The sequence below is a fragment of the Leucopleurus acutus genome (genome assembly GCF_964270905.1).
Source record: "Leucopleurus acutus genome assembly, chromosome: 3".
NCBI classification, from domain to species: Eukaryota; Metazoa; Chordata; class Mammalia; order Artiodactyla; family Delphinidae; genus Leucopleurus; species Leucopleurus acutus.
The window spans coordinates 139,623,629-139,640,379 of NC_139145.1; the positions used below are offsets into that span (position 1 = coordinate 139,623,629).

Sequence of the window (16,751 nt, forward strand, 5' to 3'; positions counted from 1 at the left end):
TTATAAGAATAACTTTAGAGTAAATATATTGACTTGGTGATCATTTAGCAAAATATGTCATGAAATAATTCCTCTAACCCTTTATGTTGGCTTTTCAATTTTTTCTTCCTTTATAAATAAAATATACAGTGGTCAAGCTCAACTAGAATGAATTGTTTCTGTGTAATGAGCAAGATAAATTAGGCTATAAAACATTAAGTAGATAGAAAACTTTTGCCTGGCTGCCAACAGTTTTTAAATGTTTATAGGAGGCTCATGTGGTAGTAGAAAGAACATGTACTAACTATTTATTTCAGGCTCTAAGTAATCTTTTAGAGGTGCTTGGATAAGTCCCTGGATATCCCTAGGTCCCCTGGTGTCATCTATTACAGAAGGGAAAGAGATAAACCAGACAATCTCTAGATTTCAACAAGCTCTTCTCTGACTCTACAATTTGTAAGACCTAGCTTTTTCTTAAGCCTTAAATGACCTGAACTTTTCTCACTAAAATAAATGACACGAAGTTTTCTTATTTTGTAATTTTAGTTGATTTTGAGGCTTTAAAATCTGTGCTTTAAATTAGACTGATCAGAAGTTTTGTTTGAACCGAGAATATTTCTCAAAATAATCTATGATGACTCATTTTGGGGGGTGGGGAACAGGAATATCACAATTGATATGCTTACCAAAGCCTCCTTATCTTGATAGATCTAATTTAGAGAGTTGTTTGGCTTTTTCTAGTACATAACACATCTCTAGTATTATTTTGCATTGTCTGTAGATTTTTCCAGCAGCAATAAGATTGCAGTAATTGTCCCTTATTTTCACATGGTTGATATTTAGACCAACCTTTCTACACAGAATAGCAGAAAGAAAGAAAAAAAGAAAATTTCCTTCCCTCCAATGCTCAGTGAGGAGACATAAACCACATAAGGATTCCCTCAGGCCTTTTCCCCAAATGTTAAATACTGGAGACATAATAAGAGTAGGGCCGAAGCGGGGTGTGGCTGGATGCCCAGGCAAGAAATCAGGAATTCTAACATTTTAGAATTTTTTGAAGAATTTGCTTACTAAAGGAAATGGGGGGAAAAATAGCTTTATAACTTTATATATATAAATATATTTTCTGACACAAAAATAACTTTACCTTTCAAGAAGAAATACTTTCCGTATTTACTTTCTGCCTTATTATGGCCTTATTACCTACCATTCAGATGCATTGTGCTGGGGATTTCTGAGTATATCTTCAGCCTCTCTTTTTGTTTTATGCTAGTTCCCACCATTTATTCCACTGTACAATGGGATCCAATGTCAATTATCTTGGGTCACAGCAAACGATTCAAACATGTAAGTATTTCCAGTGTTCTTTTTCTAGGATTACTGTTAGTTGGAAGTAGGGCAAGGGTTCCTATCTCCAGAGGCACACAAGCTTTTCTAGGCCTTTATTTCATGCAAAATTAGGCTTACAATTTTTTCTCATTTTTCAAATTAAAGTTACATCAGTACTTACTATGGAAAATTCTCAAGAATTTCAAATAAATTCTTATTCTTAGAAACATGTAATTTATGTCTTATTGTGAGTCTACCCTGAGAACACAAAAGTAATGTCTGAAAACACAGCACTGTTACAATATTAGTAATTGTCTATGTCCTGACACAGTGCAATAAAGTTAAATGAACAACCAAAAAAACTCTGCTAGTGAGGAAAAATACTTAGAAAATATTACGTTTACTAAATCTATTGATCTAGTACAGTGTCATGAAGAGCCACGTTAGATGGCCATCTGCAAATATTTATTGACTAATGATCATCGTGGAAGACCTCAGAGTCACATTTCATTTGTAATAAAAATACAATAGTGAGGGCTTCCCTAGTGGTGCAGTGGTTGAGAGTCCGCCTGCCGATGCAGGGGACACGGGTTCGTGTCCCGGTCCGGGAAGATCCCACATGCCGCGGAGCGGCTGGGCCCGTGAGCCATGGCCGCTGAGCCTGCGCGTCCGGAGACTGTGCTCCGCAACGGGAGAGGCCACAACAGTGAGAGGCCCGCGTAGGGCAAAAAAAAAAAAAAAAAAAATACAATAATGAGATGAATCTCTAACACACTTTAAAATTTATTTATAACTAGGGAATAAAGTCTCTAGATTGTGTTGCTTCTGACACTTTTAATGTTAGGTCAATGACAATGGTTAAATTACAGTACTGGTCAATTAAAATACAGCCTTAAATTGAGAAATGCTTTAGAATTTGCCACCATATTCATCAATAAGACCAGGCTAGTCACTGAGCTTATACTATGACTTGAAGTACCAGGTGAGAATTTAAAAGGTCATTCTGTACTGTAGCAAATTGGCAAAGATATATCTCCTTATATAGGGATGGTAAAGATTATCTGCTAATGTAGGTCCTGTTTCTGTCTACAATTCTAAATGAATGTCAAGGATATCTGAAAGAACTGTGGTTGATAGAAAAACTAAGTAGCTCTATTGCATTATGCTGAAAAGGCAGCCAGAGTCTATAATAGTAGTACAAGGTGAACCAGATGTAGATCAATGATTAGCCCACTCTGGCATCTTCCCTTTAAAGGTAGTGAGATTATTCTAGAGGGTAGGAGATCAAGTGAATCCTTATAGATCTGTAGCAGTTTCTTGGCCATTGGCGTAATTTTAAGGGAGCCATACAGTCATTTAATTCTTAGAGTGTCAACACAATTAGCCCTATGAGAATGCCTATAAAATACTTCTTTAGGGGTAGATGAAGGCACTTACATTTCCACCAGCATGTCACACTCTTACTGAGGAGAAGAAAATAAAGATTCTGATAATAATCTTATTGCAAGTCTTCAAAAAACTGACTATAGACAACAATGTACTATACTTGTACACGAATTCCAAATCCACATTATCTCAGTTATGCAGATGTTGAATCCCACGCCTATCAAAAACAAGCAAAAGAAAAACCCAGTACTTCTTTCCACATTCTTTAACAATTTTACTTTGATGTTAAGTTGCTACCATTATTTGCATCTATTCCTGTTTGTGGTTTTGCTTCTCTGCACATGTTTCTGTCAATGCTTTTTTATATCAAAGGCCTGCTCTGTCTCTGAATGTAGTGTATAAAACACTGTGTGGTCCTTGGACCAGCAGAATCAGCACTGCCTAGGAAATTGCTAGAAATTTAAATTCTCTGGCCCTACCCCAGGTCTACCAAATCAAAAATCCAAGCAATCTGTTTAAACAAGCCTTCCAAATGATTCTGGTGCATGATCAAGTTTTAGAACCACTGGTGTAGAAGACTGGTTAACTTGACACCATTCTGACTCAGCAGACAGTAAATATCTATTCAATATCCACTGTCTGAGACTCTATGCAATCCTATGAGCTGTAGGCAGTTAGCCCCAACTTGCAAATGAGGAAACCAAGACTCTGAGTCTTGACTTATCCAAGGTCACACAGCTAGTTAAGAAAGAGAGCTATTAAGCCAAGTTCTTCTGCTTTTTAGAGCTTCCACTAATTTCCCTGTCATTTACACCTAAGTGCCTCCTCTATTAATTTCATCACATGAAATGTGACTTTGCTATTTCCTTTAAAAAATGTGTGTGTGTTTGTGTGTGTGGTTATTAGCTGCCTATCGTATTTGTTTGTGTGTGTGTGTATGCGTGTGTGTGTGTGTGTGTGTGTGTGTGTGTAAGAGAGACAGAGACAGAGATAGGATAGGATGGAGAGGGAGAAGGGGGTGTAGATGGAGAGAAATGAGATGGGAAAATAAGTAGCTGATACAAAATTAAAATTAATATCACAAATGTTGCTGTTGTTCCAGTTACTCTCAATACACAGCAATTACTCAGGTACATTTTGACATTCTTTCAATACAGTTAAGCTAGGGTCTCCAAGCAAATATGCAATCCCAAACAAGTGTAAAGCATGTGGACCCTTAAGCTAAGAGATACTAACATAGTTCTGTTACCTTTCAGCTAGGGGCTTTCCTCTCCCAGTTTTCAAAAAGCCATACTTTTCTTCACTTATCAGTTGTGAACTATTTTGCTTGCACATGATACCCCTGACTTTGGTGACAGTTTTCTACTCTATAATCCTCGTGAGATTTTTTTTAATCTCACGTAACTGTCAAACCAACCAACAAACAAAAAAAATCCAGCACCAGATGCTTGTTAAAGGTTACAAGACAGATTTTATTTAGACTACTGCAGTAAGGGAGAGAGACTAGAGTATTAATTGAGCTCAACTCCAACTAAGACAAAGGTGACTGAAGTTTTTAAGGGAGAACAGAGAGGGAATAAAAAGGGATTATGGGGAAGTGATAAAGGGGGGACAAAAAAGAGGCTAGTGGAAATGGAACATTAAGAAGGGAGTGGAATGGAGAATTACTGAAAATAGTTTGGCAAGGGGGGCTGGAACAATTCAGTTTGGCAGTGTTGTGTTTTCTTAAGCATGGTGGCTAGAGTCACCTTTAGGGACACAGCCTAGTGAGGCTGGAAGCCAGGGTAAAGTTTGACTGAGTCTCTTAGCACGGTGTTCAGGAAAGTCCTTTGTGCTGTGCGGGAGTTCAACAGTTCACATAATGTGTTGAGGCCTCACTGAATTTAGCTCTGTTTCACATTAAAGAGAGGTGAAAACATTATTTGAAATATTTCTAATTAATATGATGACAATTATTTAGCTATTGAAAACCTCTGTGTATTTTTTCTGGACATGATCATGCAGACCTAGAATCTGTCGCACTTTCTAGGTGTAAAGTAGCATTTTATGCTCAAGAACCATGAATGGAATCAAGTTGTCAACAAATTCAAGGGTGTAAATGGACTACCAGCTGAAATAATTTCTGTATAATTCTTTCAACACTAGTGTTTATAAAGCAAAATTATGCCCCATTAAGTTATTTGCGAATTCGCTGTTATAATTTTTACTACATAAGAAAAATTACATGTGTTTCATCATAGACATAAAAATATCTAATTTTATGTCTATAATGAAACAAATGCAGTTTGTTCTAGACTTAAAGCTATATATTTTATGTTTACCCCAGAATTTTAACATTACACTTGTGTAGATATCCACTCTCCAGAATATAACTGAGAGCCTATCAGAAAGAAATACTAAGGTTTCTGCATAAAGCCTCATGTCCTGTACTCAGAAAAGAAAATCTCCAAACCTTGCTCATATTTTTCACTCAATTTTAACAAAATCACATATTAATTTGGCAGTTTAATGTAGAAGCTCATGAGAGCAATGTACTTTCACAGCAGAGAAAGCCATCAGTGCTAATGTCATCAAGAAAAAAAAACTTGTAACTAGTAATCTCCATATATGAACAAGGAAATGAGTGAACTTGAAGATTTAGGAGCCAAGTTATTATTTTTTTTAATAAATAAAGTCTGAGAGCTGAAAAACTTTAGCTACCCAGAAAATTAGTCTATACGGAAGTGAATCCCTTTGTGTGGACTAAAAAGTATGCTTCTCTAAAATACTTTTGAAATCTAAAAATCAAGTGTTTGCTAGAATAGTATAGTACTTTGAGAATAGAATAGTACTTTGGAGAAAAGTATTTAAATAGGTAAAACAATCCTTATCATTGCCTTTGTTATAATTTACCTAAAAGGAATAATAAGCATTTATATTTTATAATTCATCAACTTTTGTTTGAAGCACACATTTTGGCATTTCCTCTAACTTTAATTTGGATGTGGAATTACTAATTAATCTCAAGATTTTACAAAGATGATTACTGTCAAAAGAAAAAAAAATTATTTAATGAACACCCAGTTTTTCTTTCCTCAGCCAGTCATTGGACTGACCACTTATGATTCATTTGTTCATTCAATAAATACATATTGAGCACATATTATGAACTCTGCACTGTTCTAATAATTTTCTTAAAAAGACCACTATGATTACTACAGTTCTTTGAGAAAGATACACAATTAATGAGATAGACCCACAGTGATTCTAAACTGAATACCATATTTGGAGCCATTTAGCCCCTCACTATTGGGTATGGTCACATAATCTCGGAGGTATACGGTGTAAATATGACAAGCCAAGGCACTCCATAGGTCTTTCTATATTAGTATATAACTATTCGGGCCACTGAACAATTCATGGGGAAGAAAGAGACTTAGAGAGGATAGGATTTGTGTATCATCTTATACTAGTCATGATATGTTTCAGCACATTGACTAAAACTAACAAACTATATATAGCATTAATATCTATTTTGAGTTAAAATGTTTAGACAAAAGTAAGATGTGACTGATTCTGAATTCATAAGGCTCTGACATTTATTGAGCTGCTTCCAAGTTTCACAATAAATTTTTTGAAAGGTATATTCCTCAGGACTTCCCTCGTGGCACAGTGGTTAAGGATCTGCCTGCCAATGCAGGGGACACGGGTTCCAGCCCTGCTCCAGGAAGATCCCACATGCCACGGATCAACTAAGCCCGTGCGCCACAACTATTGAGCCTGAGCTCTAGAGCCCACGAGCCACAACTACTGAAGCCCGTATGCCTGGACCCCACACTTCGCAACAAGAGAAGCCACCGCAACGAGAAGCCCGCGCACCGCAACGAAGAGTAGCCCCCGCTCACCACAACTAGAGAAAGCCCGTGCACAGCAACGAAGACCCAATGCAGCCAAATAAATAAAATTTAAAAATTAAAAAAAAAAAAAGTACATTCCTCACCCGGGAGAGCATCACTGCTACTCAATGAAGCAGAACCCTTACTTTTACTGAGTGTCCCCCACAAAGTGCAATCGGTGGGGAGAGCCAACGGTGGCTCAGGCACACACTGAGCTCTTTCCCCTCCTCCATGCCTTTCATTACTCTTTCACTTTTCTCTACCTAAAATGTTCCCCTCGACTTTTCAATTCCCACCTATTAAAATCCTACCCCCTGAAAGGTTCACCTCAAATACCAACCACCTTCTTCAGGATGACTTCTTTACTACTTAAAGCCATGGCAACATATTTTATTTCTAATAGAGCACTTAATATATTTTTCTGTGCTGTAATTACTTAAATTATTCCTGTCTTTATCCTACCCAGTTTTAAAACTCCTTGAAGGTAAAGATGGTGTCTCGTTTGTTTTTTCATCCTCCATCGTGAGAGCTAACACAAGCCCTGCACATTGGTGCTAGGTACATGCTAGCAGAATTAATTTACTCAAATAATCTCCAGGATTTATTTATATATTCATGTTCTGCTTATCTAGGAGAGCAGAATGGGATTTTGCATTTATTTTTTACATCTAACTTCCCCCCTGTATATATCCATTTTCTTAAATGACTTTTACTTTCTTTCTCCTGTTATATCCATGAAAAGGTATTTAAGGAGAAAGTTACTATCTAGGCCAATAGCTTGTTTATTATCATAGCCCAAAAAGAGTAGTCTTGGTCAAATGTAATTGCTGGAGAGAAAACAGTTCAGATGCTTCTCTTCTGGAGAAGGATGAGAGGCATAAGCTGAGAAAAATGCTTTTGAATGGCTACGTCCTCAGACTGACAACTCAGTGGTTCATCAAAACATAACTCTTGCCCTAAAGTTAAAAGAATAACGGATTTACATGAAAATTGTGATGTCTACGTTATTTCCATTTGGAGTTCATCAGTTTGCAAAATCCTCCCTATTACTGTGGTGATGCTGCCTCATTCGGTAGAATTTGCCAATTAACAGGAGCTGATTTTTGTCACAATCACTTTTGTTTTATTGATTATCAAACTTTATTATTTAAGATTTCAAATACAGTTCAAAATAAAGTTAATATATTGCTATTATTAAAGGAATTTGCTTTAAAAATTGGCTTTTTCTAATATGTTCTTTTAAAAGTTATATATTTTTAGATAAAATATTTCATATTTGCCAAAATCCTTAGAGTCTGTAGAAGATGGCTGATAACTTGAGACTGACAACTCCCCAGCCTTCTAACAACTTCCTGCCTTGTTCCTCACTTTCCCCTGGCAGGCTTTCCTTCAGTTGGCATTCAATTTTGCATCAAATTATACACCCATAGAACTATAACTTATTAATCCAACAACAAACATGCTTTCCAAAAATGCTTTTATAGGCAAACTTGATCATCCTCACCAAAGAACAGAGAATATGGGAGAGATTCTTCATGAAAAAATAGGCAAGTCCTTTAGACTTGAGTTCCTTAGAAAGTCACACATTCACAGATATTTACAATAAAGACATGTCATTGTCCATTACCCACGAGATTATCAATTATGACTTAATGACATATGGTGTATCCAAAAGTTTATCTTCAGGACTCAAAATGACTTAAATCATCCAGGTCTTCCTCTTTCTATTTTGAAGCATACTGAACCTTTTCAAGCTAGCTTTAACTGATTGCAGAGTAAGAAAAATGGTTAATTGATTGATGAATTCTTTGAATATTGTGTTCCTATTTTGTGCAAAGCAGAAAGAAACCCAAGGGCTTCTGAGCATAAATATGATCTACCATGTCCCGTGCACTCTCAGAAATAATCAAAGATTCGGTAATATTTATTACACCAGAACATTTTTGCTTCTGCCAACTCAGTCTGTTACTATAGCTTAATCCCACTACTTCTTGTTCACATTCAAAAATCTTTAATTCTTTGCTGAAATCAACCTTTTTCATTCTAACAATTTCCAGTTACAAAAGCATACATAGGGAACACCTTATAATTTACTGATAGTACTTACTTGCCTTTTTGGCAGGCAAAGCAAATAGCAGTCTAAATATTTTGCCCCAGATTCTTATCACTATCTTGTTCTATATCTTCTGCTTGTGACATAAATAAAGTATATTAGATTTCCTTCTCTGAGACTCAGGCATCATCCTCTGTGGCCTGCCAGATCCTTGGGAGGAAAAGCATATTAGTTCGTTAAAGACTATTATCTCGATGAGTCATTACGTCAGTTGGTTTTCTAGCAGAATTCCCTTGTGTAAATGCGAAAGAAGCGGGAGATATGAGGGAGAGGCAAAATAGTCAGAGATGGAGAGCAAAATAGTCTGAAAGTGAGAGGCTTAGGTGTTGGGTCCCTCATTATAGACCTATGTCACTTTATCACCTTGTGAGTTACAAAACCTCAGTATCATCCATTTTTTCATCTGTAATTGAGAATAATCATACCTCCTTAGATGACTGTTAGGAGAATTAAAGAAATAAAGTACAAGAAAGTACTTTTTAAAATGCGCAAATAAATGTGTGTATGTGTTTGTACCTTGAGGGCAACTACCAGTATAAGGAAAAGGGATGTTTAAAATACAGATACTGATTCAATATCTTGTAATAACCTATAACTGAAAAGAATCTGAAAAAGAACATATACACAGACACAGACACACAGACATACACATAACTGAATCACTTTGCTGTATACCTGAAACTAACACAACATTGTAAACCAACTATACTCCAATAAAACAAAACAAAAAAATACAGCTACTGTCTCCCTCACTCTTCACAATCTTTCCTTGTTTAAGCTTGCCAAATGAGATCTCTTTCAATCTATTAATGAGGAGGTATGCTGTGTTAGGTCACAGGCTTCCTGTAGAATATAAGAACAGAATGTTCTATGGCATGTAGTTCTGGCACAAGTCTCTCTAGTGATGTCAGCTTTGCTTTGGGGGCATGAAAGCATTTCTATTGACCATGACATGGCTTGTTAACCTGTGAAGAAAGGAAAGAAGGTGTCCATGTCTTAAGAACAAGACACTCTTTCCCTCTAGGAAGAGTATAAACATAATTTGTGGACCACATTTAGGATGGTGTTTTTTATGATAGTAAGTACAGGATAAATGATAACATATATTGGCTTTCAGATTTTATAGGCTAAGCCAGTGGGAATTTGTATGTTCTGTTCAGGATTTACACAGCTTGTTGAAGAAGAAGCTTCAAACTCTATAACTGTTAGAGGAAAACTTTCCTCTCATAATAATTAAGGAGGCAGTAAGCTCTAGGCAATTTCTAATTATTTTATATGTACTATCTCATTTAATCATCACAAAACTAGAAGGGAGATACTAATATGCTGCTCATTTTGCAAATGAAATTGAGACATAAGCAGTTCAGTGACTTCTCCTGTGTTCATTCACTACTAAATGCAAAGCCAGGATTCAAATTCAGTCTGGATTCAGAACTTTGCTAATCACAGTGCTGCTTCTCTGCCCTGAGAAAGCTTTCCCAAGGGTTTAAAACTAAGAAGTAGGTTTAGGACCTGAGGTCTCCTTAACCTAAACTAGGTGGGCATTTTAAGTAGATAGTTCACCTACCAACTTTTCAGAGAAAATTATCTTTAGATGCACCAACCAAAACTTGTCTATTAGGGGAAAAGATCTCTTGTCTATCAGTTCCTAATTCCCTTAGTTTTTCATTCTTTCTAGGAAACAAGAAACTAAAACTTCAAAAAATACTAATGGATTTTCTCCCAACCCAGAGTAGTGATTCTGCTATTTTAAAGACAATGTGTATATTGGGATTAGTCTCTCAGTATTTCAGAATGTCAACACATTTGCCAAAAATAAATTTATCAGTTAAATGTAGCCAAGAGATTTAGTTTATCTAAAAGTCCTACAAAGAAGAAACAGTTTACCACTGTTTTTACAGGTTGAAGTAAATCTGACATATTATTGACATATGCTATAGGTTTAATTTAATACCATAGTACAGATGTGTGCTCTGATAAGTTTTTGTGAAACCTAGGCTAAGATGAGCAGAGCTGTTTCAATATTTATGGAGTTGAAAATGCAGAGTTAGCAAAGGAAGCATTTTAATTAAAACAATATTTTCCCCTATATGCGCAGAGTAAAATGCAAGGGAATTCATTTAAAGACTTACTATTTTTTTCCATATTGTTGCTATGTTTTTAGGCACAGTGGAAAAGGTTGGGGTTTTTTTCCCACAATTATTTTAATTTTTGATTTTGGAGGCATCAAAAAATAAACCATAATTTCTTCTGATTTTTCTTTCTTTCAACTAAATTTATGTGACTCTTTAAGTTTAGCCTTTTTGAATTGTATATTTTAGGTATCTTGGAGATAACTTCAGTGGAAATTGGAGTTGTTGCCGTCAAAGCCATTAACAGCAACTATTATTTAGCCATGAACAAGAAGGGAAAACTCTATGGCTCAGTAAGTATTCTACTTTTATTTGAAAAATCCACTTCAGTAAATTATTACCACAGTTTTGCAATGTTTCCCCCAGACATTAAATAGTTTTGTTATCATTCTATTGCTAGTAAATAGAACCACAAAGGGCTGGTCACCAGCGTTTCAAGGGCTGGCAAGGCAGCTCTTCCAACTCTGTAATCTCCTCTGTTGTTCACCCATTAGTCTACCGTGCAGACTGTTGCTGGCATTCATCAGTCAGTGCTCTGAATGCTAATATTCTGAATGCTCTGAGCTAACCAGTCAGACTCTCATGGAAGCATCTGGTCAGATTGTCATGGTTACTGCAGACAACTTGGAGAAGAATCATTGAAAACAAAGATCTTGGATTGAGTAGAAAACCACATACTCTGTGTGTATGTGTTATAGCTGAAGATAAAACGAGGGCATGGGTGTTTTGTATTCCGTTAAAATCTGAAATGGGGAGACACATCAGGAAATTCAACATTTTCTGTGCTGTTCAATCAACTCCAGAATTTTATTTACCTAAACAATAATGATTAATTCAGTTACGGAGCTGGTACCCAGCCAGCGCTTTGAGTACATACATCCCTGTGTTCCATAGCAAGTATCAGGGAATATCACTTTAAAAATGTGTAAATAAACTTATTGTGTTGATTAGTATAAGGATGATTGCAGTGCCTGCCTCGGGCCAGCAGCTTTCAAACTTAAGTAAGTGTCAGAATCACTCAGTGGATTTGTTAAAACACACTCCCAGATTTTCTGATTCAGTTAAATCTGTAAGACTTTGCATTTCTAACGAGGTCCCAGGTTTCCCTAATGCTCCTGGTATGGTACCCACAATGTGAGAGTCACTGGAAATTGATTCCATCATTGGTCTGGACATACAATAGCCTTGTATTTCATTCATATCAGATCCACTTATAACTGGGGAGTCAGGCATACCTTGGGTGAGCCTCTTTGACTAGGATAAATGCTTTTTGGGTGAAGGGGTTAGAAAATTTTTAGTTAAATTTTTCCATTATAGGTAGCTCTACTAATGAGCCTAGAAGAGTAATGGACCATTTAAAAAAGTGGTTCCATTTGGGAGTTCACAGCATAACCACTCTGGAGACATTTTTTGTTTTTCTTTTCAATCAACATGCCGAGGTCCCTTCCCTCCCTAATTCTTATATAAGAATTACTGAGTAAGAGGTCCGGGCACATATTCTTTGAAGAGATACTAATGCATAGTCAAAACCAATGCTTTAAAGTAAAACCTAATAAAAATTTAGATTGAGAGAGAAAATATAAAAGTTTTAATTGCAATAAAAGATTGAAATATTTTTTAATTGATAAAGTATATTTCTTTAAAAAGGTGACATCAAAGAAAAATGGATAGCTCTCAAATGAGCTGTCATAAAAATATTTAATACTTTTCCTTCCATTCCCCCACTTTTTTCTTCTATCCCAACACAGCTCACACACTGTGCCTACGCTTCTTCTTGAGCTCTAAGGCCTATGGATTATTTCATTCTCTATTGCTTATGTAGATGCTCATTTGCTTTCTATCACATCATACCATTTTAATGATCTACAGTGGCATTTATCAGATATTTCTCTCAATAATGTGTCTGTTGTTGACTGTCTTCTCCCAGTAGATTGTGGACTTCAAGAGGACAGGGTTTGCCTTGTCCCACATGATTTCTTCAGCATGGAATAGCACAATGCATTAACCTAACTACCTTTCCAAGTAGCTCAGCCCATCATAGCCGATGCATTCCACTTTCAGCCTGTCTCAGAAAGAAGCTCATTCTTTAACCATAGTGTACTGTTATTGTAATTTTGCATTACCACCAGGAAGAGTAAAGAAGTATGGCTTGTTCAAAATTAAATTAAAAATCTACTCAAATTCAGTACCCTATTCAGGGCAGAATAGGACTAGGAACTTTGCATTTAAAGGGTATACCAAAAAAAAAAAATTCATGAGTACACATCCTATATATTCTGTATATCAGGTGACATACTCTTGTAATTCCTATCTTTTTTTTTTCAGACAATTTCCATTGATTCCATAGCCTTCTTGAAAATAGCAATTAGGCAAAAACCCAGAGGGGTTGATTAAACTAACACTATATATTCTAGTCTCTTGAATATTTTCCTCGATTCCCTTTTGGGAAACTTATCTCTCTTAGATTTTCATTATTCACCCTCTGAGCAATGTGTCTATTGTATACTATTGTATACTGAGTTTTCTCCTGACAGATGGAATTAAGTAAATAGATTATAAAACTGAAGTATAGAGGACAAGCCCTTGTAGGGCATGGTTTAAAAACCAAAGAAATTTCCCTGGTATTCTGAGGAAATCCAAAACCTTTTTCTAAACTACCAAAACCCTACTTTTGAGATCTTGCTCTAGCCTAGATTTTTTTTAGACTTTAATATTTATGATTCACCTAAATGCTGTAAACAATAGATTCCTAGGTCTCCTCCAGAGATTCTGATACAAAAATTTGACCAATGGTCTAAGTATTCAAAATACCTGAGATGAGGAGTCTGATACAGGTGTAATTCACTTTCAGAGACATTGTTCTATAAATTAATTTTTGGGAGGAAAAATAATTTAGCATCCATTCCTACTTTTTTATACATAGCTCCATTTCAAATATAAAATCAGCTAAAATAACCTCAATCCTTCTGTAGTCTCTAAATTATGCCTTCTTTATTGAAAAAATACAATTATTCATGTAAAAAATCACTCTCTCCTTTAAAACCATAGTTTTAGACAGACTAGGATGAATAAATAGAAAAAAAACTCAAATTAAGGATTCAAATCTTCTCTAATGCATAATTTTTATTTTAAAATCATTACCTTAAATAATTTACCTTTTCTTCTTACTTTCAACCAAATAAGTTGTTACTTGAACACTACATTTAAATATTCTTTATAGAAGAGAAGCACAGAGGATAAATAAATTCCAGAAAACAAAGCTCAAACTGGCAACATTAACATAAAATATACCTGCTCATTACAGTTGTGATAATGTTCAAAATTAGGATCTAGCCTGCAGAAACCTGGATATTTAAATATACACACATTCAGGAACTGGGAATTTAGTCAAAATTTCCAAAAGTGCAGAGGTGAGAAAAACTGAACTGCCTAGTAGAAGTTTCAGCTGAAAGATGCCTACAATGCCCTTGATTTGCATAGAGAAGACCCCGAAGAGCAAAAGCCCCAATTCCTTAGCTTTTTAACTGCTTTAGTTTGGGTATAAGGGGAAAGGGATATTTCTGAAGTCAGAGTTTTGAGATTAGTGAGGTATCTCCTCTTTGTTATTAACTCCAGAGTGAGAATCTGGATTTCTAAGATGAATGAGTGATCAATCTTTGTCACAAAAGATCCCCTTAAAAAACTTGGCCACTTGAAACAAAGCCAAAGGACTGTGTCTGTAAAGTGGAATTTCCCAGGACCCAAGTCTTCAGGCTTATACAATATAAGCAGTGCTAGTCACCAGATTTATAGTTTCTTTGACATGGAAATTCACAAAGCAAGGTTGTCTCATGTCCTACTGTTCAACTATTCCTAAACCTCAGAGTAAAACTGGTCAAAATTCCAAGTTACGGAAAATTGTAAATAATTTACAAAATTGAGAAATCTGGTATTTGGAAGAGAGGGACATCCCTCACTCCCAGGGCCTCTTGGTTATCTAGAACTATTATGGTTTTGCTTTAAAATCTGCTTTCTTATCATTGTGTGTGTATTTATTGTGGATTTATAGGTAGATAACATTTGCAAACTTGATAAGCCCACTTTTTTCCTGTAATTCTGTTTATCCCGTGGAACCCCAGTTATTACTCTGAAAAATAGGATTATAACAACATTCTTTATCCTTGGCTCATCACGAATATTGTTACTGGAATGCTTGCTTCTTAACAATCATTCTAGGCACTTAAACATGTCATGTTCAAAGCACATCAGCTTTTTAAAAGGGGCCCAATATGTGGTTATGATGATAGATTAAAATAAATCACATGCCTTCTAATGTAGAATCTGTTTTGTCTCTATGAGTTTTACTCTTCTGTTGTTGATGTTTTGTATTAAGTGCACAACTTATGTACAAATGGCAACAGTAAATAAAACCCAGGAACTGGAGTTCTCTGGATGGTTTGTGTGAAATAGAATCAAGTATCATCACCGTAGGAATAAAAGATTTTGCTTTTCCCTTGCAGAAAGAATTTAACAATGACTGTAAGCTGAAGGAGAGGATTGAGGAAAACGGATACAATACCTATGCATCCTTTAACTGGCAGCACAATGGGAGGCAAATGTATGTGGCATTGAATGGAAAAGGAGCTCCCAGGAGAGGACAGAAAACACGAAGGAAAAACACCTCAGCTCATTTTCTTCCAATGGTGGTACACTCATAGAGGAAGGCAATGTTTGTGGATGCAGGATAACCAAAGGCTCTTTTACCAGTTGGTAAAAGTTGGTGTTCTTCGTGAAGATAGTAGCTCAAAAGGAAAAGACACATTGCAAGTATCTGCTTGGTTGAAAGAAAGGAAGCCTTTGAAGGTTTTTGTACTCTCTGCTGACATATGATGTTCTCTTAATTAGTTCTGTGTCCTGCTTTGTAATTGAGATATAAGCAGATCAGATGGGATGGAAGTTATTCCTAAGTGAACAATATTGTGGCTGAGTTTTTGGGTTAAGTTTTTGTTTATGTTTTTGTTTTTAACCTCTGAGATAGAACTTAAAGGACAAGGAACAGTCTGTTGAATGATCTTCGGGAAAGTTATTTATGGAATACGAACTCATATCAAAGACTTTCATTGCTCATTCAAGCCTAATGATTCAATGAGCAGTAAGACACGCAAGCATTTACTGGAAAGCACTTGGGTCATATCATATGCACAACCAAAGGAGCTTTGGGCGTGGCATCATGGAAGAATTGGATAGGATTAAAAAATATAAACACAGTAGTGTAAAACTGTTCTAACAAAACAAATAGTATGGTATGCTTGTGCATTCTGCCTTCACCCCTTTCTATTTCTTTCTAAGTTATTTATTTAATAGGATGTTAAATATCTTTTGGGGTTTTAAAGAGTATCCTCATCAGCTGCCCTCTGATTTACCTTTTCTTTTTCTTTAGCACACCACATGCGTGTTCATGACAAAGTGTTTTTAAAACTTGGCAAACACTTCAAGAGTAGGAGATAAAATCGGGGAAAGAGTGTGAGTGCCCCATGTGCTATCAGTTGACTTAATCTGCACTTCTGCCATCAGAACCATCAACAATAAATATGACAGTGCTATGGCATGGCTCGAGTGAGATGTTTGCCATCATTTAAAACCATACATCACTCCTAAAGCTTCCTTTCCTAAGAAATAGACCAGAAGGCCAAATTCTTCTCTTTCAATACATCAGTGTGTCTCCAAGATATTAAAAGAAGGAAAATTAATTGTTACATACATTTTAGTAGCCTAGCCTCATTATTCACTAATGATTTTTTGGCCATATATCACAGTGGTGAGTGATGAAGAGGCTGTCTGCATATATAAGAACACTCTATAAGTCTCACATAGTGAATCTCCCCCAAAGGAACTATCAAAGAATTTGGTATGAAGTGCAACCCTCCAAGGGGCTTAAACTGAGCAAATATATTCTGG

The 16,751-nt window shown here is 35.9% G+C and overlaps 1 protein-coding gene across 1 annotated transcript in view; it reads left to right on the forward strand.

The window, feature by feature from the left end:
* Positions 1 to 15,511, forward strand: part of FGF10 (fibroblast growth factor 10) — a gene marked incomplete at both ends in the record, with an annotated part of 78,891 nt that extends 63,380 nt beyond the window's left edge. Inside the window, 2 exons of the mRNA XM_082836093.1 lie at positions 11,004 to 11,107; positions 15,314 to 15,511. Of these exons, the coding sequence (XP_082692219.1) occupies positions 11,004 to 11,107; positions 15,314 to 15,511 (302 nt within the window). The remainder of the gene's footprint in view (positions 1 to 11,003; positions 11,108 to 15,313) is intronic.
* Between the last annotated feature and the right edge of the window lie 1,240 nt (positions 15,512 to 16,751).